The 10101-nt window shown below is 61.6% G+C and overlaps 1 protein-coding gene across 1 annotated transcript; it reads right to left on the reverse strand.

The window, feature by feature from the left end:
- Window positions 1-2731: 2731 nt before the first annotated feature.
- UBALD2 (UBA like domain containing 2) lies at window positions 2732-7653 on the reverse strand. The gene is made up of 3 exons (XM_068209421.1): window positions 7421-7653; window positions 6761-6823; window positions 2732-3883 (listed from the first exon to the last, which is right to left on the reverse strand). The coding sequence occupies exons 1-3, from the start codon at window positions 7538-7540 to the stop codon at window positions 3563-3565; spliced, it is 504 nt and encodes a 167-aa protein (XP_068065522.1). The 5' UTR covers window positions 7541-7653; the 3' UTR covers window positions 2732-3562.
- Window positions 7654-10101: the final 2448 nt, after the last annotated feature.

Consider the following 10101-nt stretch of genomic DNA (forward strand, 5'->3'; position numbering starts at 1 on the left):
TATCAGCCTCAGCTCGGGCTTGGTAGGGACTTGGTGCCTCCTGTGAAAAGAGTTCCCAAAATCAAGCCCGGGAGCTGGGACAGCCCTGCTGTCCCACAGGGGCTGTTTTGGAGCCTGGGACAGCCCTGCTGTCCCACAGGGGCTGTTTTGGAGCCTGGGACAGCCCTGCTGTCCCACAGGGGCTGTTTTGGAGCCTGGGACAGCCCTGCTGTCCCACAGGGGCTGTTTTGGAGCCTGGGACAGCCCTGCTCCTGCCTCCTGGTGTCCCCTGCAAAGGGCACCAGGACCTGTCGCAGCCATGGGCAGCCCTTAGGGCTGTGGGGAAAGGGCAGGGTGGGCAGGGGTCTCCCGCAGCAGCTGGAGGAGGGGGAGCACCCCCTGAACCCCTCCCTAGCATAGTAGGTTGAAGCACAGGGTGCCAGGGCGCCGGGCACTGAGCATCCCCGTGCCACAGGGAGCAGGCGGCCGAGGGGTATTCCCGCAGATCACCGATGTACTCCGGGGGCAAACACACCAGCGTCTGCCCCGTGCAGCCCATGGAGCCCCTCCTTCCAGACCCCAACAAGGTAGGGATGGGAAAGGTGGGGACACAGACAGGACACCGAGGCTGGGAGAGTGATGCTGAGCACGTGGGGGAGCATCTATGCCTCAGTTTCCCCAGGAAGAGCTGGCTGGGGAGGCTTAGGGATGCTGAATGCAGCCCAGTGTGGCAGAGCCAGCCCAATCCCCTCCTTCCCAGCCCGGCACCTTCGACCTGATGGGCAGGGATGGAGTCGTCTACCGGGGTCGGACTCCCCCGGGGATGGACTGAGCAAGCGACTCCAGCCTGCAGAAATAAAGGGTGACCAGCAGCCTGTGCCTCCCGAGTGGAGCAGGATCTTTCCTTCGTGCACAAGGAGGGGCCGGCAGCATCCCTCGTCCTGCAAACAGCCCCTGTGACACCCCCTCCCAGGCTCTGGGCCAGCTCCCTGGTGTCGCGCAGCCCCTGGCCCTCGCAAGCCCCACTTGTGCCCTGCCAGGGGACCCCAAAAGGGGTCTGGGACAGCAGGAGGAGGAGGAGGAGCTCATTTGCTACTGGAGAAGGGGGAAATGGGGACCTCAGTGGGAAGGGCAGCAGCAGCAGAAAACAGTTTGATGCCAAAAGCAAATCCCAGCCCAAGCCGCTGGTTTGCTGTCGCTCATCCCCGGGATGAGCATCACGGAGCTGCCTTCCTCTCCTCCGAGTGAGAAACCTCCTCTGCCACCCCCTCGTCCCTCTTGCAGCGCTGCCAGTGATGGAAGGCACAAACCCCTCTGCTCCCCACCTCAACCCCAGGAGAGGGGACACGTCCCCTCCTTCCCCTTGTGCCACCCCAAGGCTTGGGGCCGCTTCTCCCCAGCCCCCCGTGCCAGCCTCCCCTCCCCGCGGATGGGAGGAAGCCCCAGTGTGTGCTGAGAAACCGGGAAGGGAAACCCCGACCCCTGGAGCAGCACGGGGGCACTGAGGGGTGTCACAGCCGGGGACACGTGGCTGTGTGCACAGGGGGCTGGGGATGTCCCCTCTACACACAGGCAGTGACACTCCCTGGGGGAGAACGCCACAGGAACCTCGGGGGGACTCAGAGCTTATGGGGGACATCCCCTGGGGGCTGCCCTGTGGAAACCCTGCCCTCCTGGTGGGTGTCCCCAAACCTTCCCCGCCAGAGGGACAGCCTCCATCCCTGTCAGCCCCACTGTACTCCACAGGCATCTTAGTCCCCAGGGAGTTCCCCCTGGAACGTTCTCCCTGCTGGCTTTGGTTTTTCAGGGGAAAACCAGGTGCTCAAAACCTGCTTTGGGGGTACTGAGGTGGACGCAGCCAGAACTGGGATCTCCCCAGTGCCACCTCCTGTAGGATAACTGGGAACACTCTGAGCAAAGCCCTGGGCACCAGAGCAGAGCCAAGAAAGAACCAACCTGCACTCCTGCCTGGCATTGAGGGGCTTAAACACCTTTGGGACCACTTGCATTTGCAGGACATGGCCCAGCTGGGGTCACCTCTTTGGTGCTCATCATCCTCCTGCCCCCAGGATCCAGGTGTGCCCCATGAACACTTCCACCCCTGCACCCCCTGAACACACCCCAGCCCCAACACCCCCAGCCTCGGGTGATCTTTGGAGCAGATGAGTGACCGCAGATGGGGGGATTTTTTTTGCCTTTTCTCCTTGGAGTTTGTGCCATGCTGGGGACCTCCCCATCCCCGCAGGAAGCTTTGGACTGTGCCTTGAGCCTCCCCGTCATTCCTGACATCTCCAGAGCTGCTGTGCTCCCGTTTTTGGGGTTTTAGCCCGGCTGTTTGTCGTGTGAACGCAGTGGCCACGGGCCTGGTGAGCTCCCGTGTCCCCTGGCTGGTGACCCTTCTGCAGAGGGGGACACACAGAGGACATCATCCTCTCCCCAAGTGTCCCCACAGTGCTGAGGCCTGGGGGGGCTCATCCCTGGGTGGGTGATGGGGCTGGGGGGGGGGCCCAGGCTGCTGGGGGGCTTTTGCAAGCTGTGAGATTTTGTGAGGGGACAGGCAGGGGTGTCAGCTGCACCCCCTGGCACATGGGGGCTCCTCGCTGTGCTGGCACAGCACCCCCACAGCCCTGCGTCTTCCCTTCCCTCTGATCCCCTCCTCTGGGGACACTGCCTCACAGAGGGGTCACCCCCATTTTCAGTGCCCTGCCAGGGACACCCTCCCAGCAGAGAGAAAAGGCAGGGACAGCTGGTGTTAAAAAAGTGATTTTTTTTTTCATTTTTATTATTTTTTAAATTAATAAAAAACCTTCAACCTGTTTTTTTTGGGTCTTTTTTGTTTTTTGTTTTTTTTTTTTGGTTTGTTTTTCTGTTTGTTTTTTTTTTTAAGCAACATTGATTTGAAAACTAAAAAACCCCCAGCTCCCCCTTGCCTGGGGAAGCACCACATAGGGCAGTCACAGGGACAGGGGGACATCACTTTGATAAACCCCCAGGCCCTGGGGGTGCTGAGGGAGGGAGGATGGGGTTGGGGGCAAGTCCAGGGGGAATCTGTGCAAGAAGCCGGGCTGAATTTCGGGAGCCAGAGAGCTGCTTTTGCTCTGGGCACTGCAACAAGTGCCCAGGGAAGCCAGAGCTGGGGAGGGTGTCCAGTGGCTCTATGTCTGTGTGGCTAATGATCTGAGGTGCCAACAGCCACCTCCATCCATTTATTTTTGTTATTCCTGTCCTCCCCTTCCCTCTCCTGCCCTGATGTAGAGATGCTGGGTGGGGATAGAGCCACAGGGAAAACCCCCGGACACCCAGCAGCTGCCTCCACGCTGCTGCTCCTTCTCTCTGGATTTATATACATTAGATATATTTATATATTATAGTTATATATTTTTTTTTTAAAAAAAGGGGAGGGGAGTAGAGAGCAGCCAGAGGCTCTCATGGGTCAGTGCCCTCCCTGGCAGCGTGTGCTCCCCCCCTAAAAATAATAATAAAACCTAGAAAATTATTCCAGTGCGTTTCTTGGCGAGCCCCTGCTCCCAACGCCCCGGCCCGGCCTCCCCTGACCCCCCCCAACCCTCCGCCAGCCCCAGCCTTATCTCTGACCATCCATGGTGGCCACGGCTTTCTGTGGGGGGGCAGGGGGCGGGGGGGTGGGCGGCCAGGAGGGCTGCGGGTGGTGCAGGTGGTGGTGGAGGCCGTGGGTGGTGGGCGAGGACGGGGGCAGCCAGGCGGGCTGGTGGCTGGGGGGCGAGGAGGCCCAGAAGGGGCTGAAGCTGCCCGGGGGGGAGCAGGCCATGGAGGTGATGGGGCTGTTGCTGCTCTGCAGGCTCTCCGAGGTGCGCAGCTTGGAGAACATGGCCAGCGCGTCCGGGAAGTTGGGCGGCGTGGCCGGCGTGTTGCTGGGGGTGCACATCTGCAGGGCACAGGAGAACGGGGCTGTCAGCTCGCTCACGGGGGGGAGGGGGGGGTTTGGGGGGGTCCCCACCCGCCCACCACAGCCAGACCCATCGCTGGGGATCCTGCCTGTATCCCACACCTGGCACCCCCGCCAACATCCACACCCAAGGGTCTGCACGGCTCCCCCAAAGGTGTGGGGAGCCCGGGGAGAGGCTCCAGCCCATCTGGGAAGGACATTTTGGACCATCCCAGATGCTCAAAGCCCAAGGATGAGGCGGGTTTGGGGAGCAGCACAAACAGGGCTGACGCAAAAGGGTCCAGCATGGAGGGTGGGGAGGGTGCTGGGGTCCTACCTGGCCCCACAGGACCCCCTTTCACCCAGTTAACTCACCCTCTTCCCCTTCCCACCCCATTATGGCAGAGAGCAAAAGGCAAGCAGGGGCCTCCCAGTTCCTGGTACTGGCCCTGCCTTCTTGGTACCCAGCTAAATTTAGCACCCGGACAGTGATGGATCCATCCCTTTTTCCAGCAGAGGAAAAATCCACCAGGGAGGACCCAGCCCCGCTCCGAGGTTCAGGGGCTGGCACAGGGACCCCAAATCAGCAAAGAACTGGCTGAACTGAGAACTGGGGAGGTGCTAAAAGGGGGATAGGGGTGTGTATGCAAATTCCCAGGGGGCTGCCCACACAGGGAAGGGCCTGTGGGCAGGGGGATGCACTGGCAGGGGATGCCGGGACATGGGGGGTCCATGCACAGGGAGACTTCACCCCTCTGGTTAAAGCCATCCCAAATCCCTGTTGCCCTCCTGGAGCCACAACTGATAGATGCTTGTGGGAACTTCCAAGCAGAGTTAAAGGGCTTGGTCAGCGTCTGCTGCCTTTAGCAATGAGGGAATTGAGATATTGCTGGTGGGGAATAGCTGCTTGATCTCCCCCTTCCTGGGGCTTATCCCAGGATTTGCCCCTGGCTGGTGCTCAGCTGCCCCTGCTGCTCCCCAGCACAGGCCAACACCTAAATCCCTCTTAGAGGCTCCTCCTCATCCCCATTCCGGCCACCCTGAGTGATGCTGGGATCAAAGGAGCAAACCCTTGCTGGGGGGCCCAGATGCCTGAAGTTGGGGTGCTCCCCCAGCCTGAGGGAAGCAGCAGCTGGCTCTCATCAGCCTGTGGAGCTGGAGCACCCCAAAAATGCAATCACGGCCTGGCTGGCACTGAATAGGTTTGTAGTTCAACCCGGGATATTCCTCCACAGAATTCACTTCAGAGCTCAGCTTGAAGTGGTGCTAACCCAGCCTTTGCTTTTTAAATTAACCTATGTGTTCAGTGGTATGTGAAAAGATACTTGTTGGAAAAAAACCCCAACAAATCAACAAACCCCAAAATCCTTAAATTTGCTCTGTTTTGAAAAAAAAAAAACCCACCACCACCAGAGCGAGCCCTGGAAAAATGCTAGACTCAGCTCTGAGCTTCTGGGGTGATGTTCGCCAGATTCATTTGAAATATTAATTAAAAAATAAGAATTCCATGTAATTATTGCCTTCCCCCTCCAACACATCTTAAGGAGAGCTGTCAGAGGGTCGGTCACTGACACCCCAAACAGCTCTGGGGAGTCCTGGCCCCACAGAATCTGCGGGGGCTTGGGGAGTGTGGGGAGGCCCCACAGAGTGGGGGTGACGGGGACGAGCCCCCGCCCATCAAACCACAGCCACACTCACAGCTTTGTTCCCTGACGCTTGAAAAAGAAATAGAAACTGCCAGCACAAAACTCCTCATCTCACACCTGCCTTGAGCCGTGTGGGGCACTGCAAACTGCTCAAATCAGGATGCTGGGGAGGGGGAGGGAAACGCCAAATAAACTCCCCAAAATAGGAGTATCTGGAGAGAAGGTAAAAGGGATTTTGACACCACGTGGAGCACACGGTGTTATGAAAACATTGTTGAGGAGGGGGAGAACCGAGTGGCTCGGTTCTGGGGGGGAACGGGGTGCCTGTTTTGGTTGGGGTGGGTGGGGGGTGATGGGGCCGGCATGGGGTTCACCAGCCCTGCTTTGCATCCCGCCTGCAGCAGCAACTGCCCCGATGAGGCTCTGGGGTGAGAACAGCAGGGGCTCTGCTCCCCCGGGGACTTTTCCACCGAGGACCCTCTGCAGCCTCCCCGGGGCAGCGCGGAAACGTGCGGGCTGGGGAGGAATCGCAGCAGAAGGGCTTTTAGTGGGAGCTGGCTGACAAAGCGACTTTCTCCGAGGGAAAGCGAGCGCTTGCTGCCGGCAATGCCGGGCCGGCTGGCGACTCCCGATGGATTGAGAAAAGGGGGAAAATTCGCCTTAACGCCGATCCGCTCCTTCCCCCACGCGCGGCACCGTCCAGCTCCCTCAACGCTGCAGGATGGCGGGGAGGGGGAGAGGGAAAACAAGAAAGAAAACCCCCAAAGAAACACAAAACAAAACACCCGGAGGGGAACAACTTCCTCCCTCTGGCCAAGGGGATGTGCCCTGGGCCAAGGTCAAGTGGCGTGGGGGGAAAGGGGGATCCAGACGTGGTCCCCCGGCCCGGGGAGCCCAAGTTGCAGCGCGATGCTCGCCGAGACAAACTATTTCCTGGCAGACATTTTAGCTCGTGTTTACATTCTCCGGCTGCGTGCTCCTGCGGGCGCCCAGCAATATGGCTGGCAGGGAGCTGACAGCTCCGAGGGCTGGGGGCTGCGCCCCCTCGGGGGGCTTGGGATGGGGGGCGCTCCTCTGGGGGGGGTCGTGGGGTGGGTGGTGCTGGTAGGGGTGGGGGGTATGGGGGGTTTGGTTGGCGCCGGGAAGGGTCTAAAGGTGTTTTTGGGGCTGGGGGCGTTGGGGAGGGGATGGGGTGGTGCAGGGCTGAGGGAGGGGCCGGGGTCGCACTTACCATCTGGGGGGGGTGGTGGCTGCTGGGAATGTTGGTCTCCTGGAAGAAGGCGCTGAGGGCTGTCTGTGGGGACGAGCTGTCAGCTCCAGCCCACCCCAGACAAAGGGGGAGGGAAAGCACGCACCCCCCCAAAGCTCACCCCGCAGCCCCCCGCTCGCTCCCACCCCCCTGGGACCGCCCCGGGAGGAACCCAGGGGTGCCCCCAACCCCGCCAGGCCTAGGGGCTGCCCTTCACCCGACCCACCGGAGATGGTGTCCCCTGCTCGCTCAGGGGCTCCCCACGCGAGGGGGACACCCCAAACGCCGTGTTTACACCCCCACCTCCCTCCCAGCAGCACCCCCATCCCCAGATCGGAGCGCGAGGGAGGGGCCGGGCCGCTGGGCCGCGGCTCGGGTTACGGCCCGGGTATAAATAGACCCGGCGGAGCCCGGGGCCGAATCGCCCCCCGCCCCGCCGTGGGTGCCGGGGGGGGGGGGCGGGCAGGACCCCCCAAACCCGGCCACGCGTGCCGGTGGGCCGGGGCCGCACAGGCCTGCCCCCACCCCCACCGCCTTCCGCCCCGCGGCTCTGCGGGCAGGCGGGCGGCGGATCGGGATCTGGGGCGCCCCGCTTCGCGTGCGGCTTATCCCGATCCGTGCCGCCGGCGGCCCGTCCCGTACCTCGAACTGCCAGTGTGCCGCCTGCAGCAGCTGCTTGGCCTGGTCGGCGGCGCAGCCCGCCGCCAGCACGAACTGGTTGATCATCACCTGGTGCCGCAGCTCTTCCATGTTCACGGACATGGCGGGGCGGCCCCGGCCCCGGCCCCGGCCCCGGCCCGCACCGCCCGGAGCGCCCCGCGCCCGCCGCGCCCGCCGCGCTCCACCGGGGGGACCGGGGGGCGCCGCCGGCCCCGCCCCCGCGCGCTGATTGGCCGCCGCCGCGCCCCGCGCCCCGCCCACCGCCGGCTTCGAACCTTCCAGCTGCCCCGGCGCCTCCCCATTGGCCACCGGCTGTGTTTTGGCTGCAGGCGGCGTCGCGATTGGCTGGAGCTGGCGGAGGCGGGGCCAGGCGGGAGGGAGAAAGGGAGCACCGAGCGCTGATTGGCTGCGTGGGGGTTTTTATGGTGAGGCGTTGGTGACGTCACGTTCATTGAGGAGGTTCATTGAGGAGGGGCTCGATGGGAGGGGCTCAGTTTGGGGGCGTTCGCTGATTGACAGGAGCTGTTTGGGGGGTCAGCGAGGGGGGCTCAGCCTGGGAGCTTCGTGGAGAGGGGCCGTGGACAGGGGGGTTCATTGCTGGGGGTCACGGAGAGGGGGGGCTCCGCCCGTCCCTGGATACCGCGGCTGGGGGGCACCTTAACCCCCTGCCTTGGCTCGCCCAGCCAGGTCACCCCTCATTCCCTTAGCAAGGCTCCTCTCTTCCTTCAGCGAAGCTTCCCCAGCAGCCCGTCTCCTCCTTCCTGGGGACCCTGTTGCCCTCTCCGAGGATTCCCCCTAAACCCCCTGTCTTGGCTCTCCCATCTGGGAGCCGTTTTCTCTGGGGATGGGATCCTCACCGGATGGCAGGAGCAGGGACCCATCTTCCTCCTCCCCATGCCCCTCCCATGTAAAGGCTGCGGGGTTCAGGGCAGCTCCCAGTTTGGAGGGGGCGGGGTTTGGGATTTTTTTTTGTTAATGGTTAAAATCCTGATGACTCTGAGCTCCAGTCTCAGCCTGCAAGGATGAACTCTCCCCCGGTGTGCTTGCTCCACACCACGTTTGGGGATCCGAGTGGGACTTGTGCAATTAAGTGCCTTGAAGTGTTTTGATTAAAAAAGGAAAATTGGCATTTAAGCCCCAAATAAATAAAGAAGGGACTTTGCAAATGAATGGTGTGAAAATAGGTTGATCTGGGAAGAGCCACTGGAGGTTTGGACGTGGCAGTGGTGACCAGCTGGCCAGGGGAGAGGGAATGAGGAGGCAGAGCAATGGAAACTCGAAGTTGCATCTGCAGCTGGTTGCCCCCAGCAGTGGGGGCCTCTGTGGGGCTTCTGCAAAGTCCTGGTGGTCCCATGAAGGCGAAGTGCAGCAGTGCCAGTCTGTGCTTGCCCAGGCTGGAATCCCCCCAGGATATTCAGGGGGGATCCCATCACTGGCATTCAGTGATGGGTGTGGAGGGTCCTGCTTGCCCAGTAAGATTTTGGTAGCTTTGTCTTCTTGGAGCAAAACCAGCCTTGAGGCAGGTGGGGCTGTGAGAGGAGCGATTGCAGATTGGGATCCCAGCCCCACCTGCCTCTGCACGCAGCCCTGGCGAGCTCTCAGCCCCTCCTGCTTGCCAAAGCCACCCGTGTGCACAGCACGGCTTCGAGCTGGGAGCAGCCGGCCTCGCATAGTGCCTGCCTGGGAAACCCATGGGAATGCGGCTCACGGGCCCTTGGCACCCAAAGCTGTGACGGAGTCGTGCTGGTGACATTTGGAGAAGTCAGCAGGACTGCGAGTTCTTCAAAACGAGCCCCCTTTGCGGGCAGGATTCGCTGTCACCTCTCCGTGCTGAGATGCTCTTCCAGATGGGCTGCCCTGACACCCCGCTGGGACCCTGGGGGTCACCCCTGCAGGCAGGGGGCCCCCAGCACCTCCCCAGGCAGGAGCCGCAGTCACTCGTGAAGGGTCACCCCTGCCCCAGGCATTGCCACTGCGGGGCTGCACAGAGCAGAGCCAGCCCAGGAGGAGAGGGGCCCGTGGTTCCCCAGTTTGTGCCGGGGGAGCTGGGAACGGACTGGGTGTACAGACAAACCTTTTCTGCCATGGGTGGGCTGCACACGCTCCTGTTGTAACATGAATTGCTGGGCTCTGCCGTGACTCGGTTTCCCTCTCAGCACGAGGAGGCAGGATCCTCTCTCTGTGTCACACACACATCCCAAATCCCACAGCCGGGCAGCACCAGCTTCAGACGGCCCAGCAGCACGTGCATTTTGGGTTTAAACGTTGCATTTTCTCTGGATTGCCCCTCCGGGTCAGCCCTGCTGGGGTTTCTCCTGGCTTCACATGTGCTGGGATGTGCATCCGGGCTGAGCTGGGAGGGACCATGCCCTCGAAGCCGTATCCTCACCCAGCTCCTGCCACACTCCCGCGCTCCACTGCGGCACTGTCCTACAAAATCCTCTGCTGCAGTAATCGCTGGGAAAAAAAAAAAAACCACGAGCCGTGCATGCAGGCAGCAGCCCTGCGTGTAATGACTGCCGGGTTATGGATCTGCACGGGGATAACTTTGAATTATTATCTGCACTAAACCCCTGCAGTCTGCTGTGTGCCGGTAATGAAATGTGCTGGCTCCCTCTCCCAGTTTCCCGCTGTCGATGCTGGCTGGAGCGAGGCAGGGGAGT

The sequence above is a fragment of the Anomalospiza imberbis genome, chromosome 19 (assembly GCF_031753505.1).
Source record: "Anomalospiza imberbis isolate Cuckoo-Finch-1a 21T00152 chromosome 19, ASM3175350v1, whole genome shotgun sequence".
NCBI lineage: Eukaryota > Metazoa > Chordata > Aves > Passeriformes > Viduidae > Anomalospiza > Anomalospiza imberbis.

Bases quoted from the DNA above. Each gene is read 5' to 3' on its own strand.
- UBALD2 (XM_068209421.1), bottom strand. From the start codon at position 7,540: ATGTCCGTGAACATGGAAGAGCTGCGGCACCAGGTGATGATCAACCAG. The intron at 6,824-7,420 runs GTACGGGACGGG...TCGTCCCCACAG, and splicing joins CGGCACACTGGCAGTTCGAG to ACAGCCCTCAGCGCCTTCTT. The intron at 3,884-6,760 runs GTAAGTGCGACC...TGTGCCCTGCAG, and splicing joins GCCACCACCCCCCCCAGATG to ATGTGCACCCCCAGCAACAC.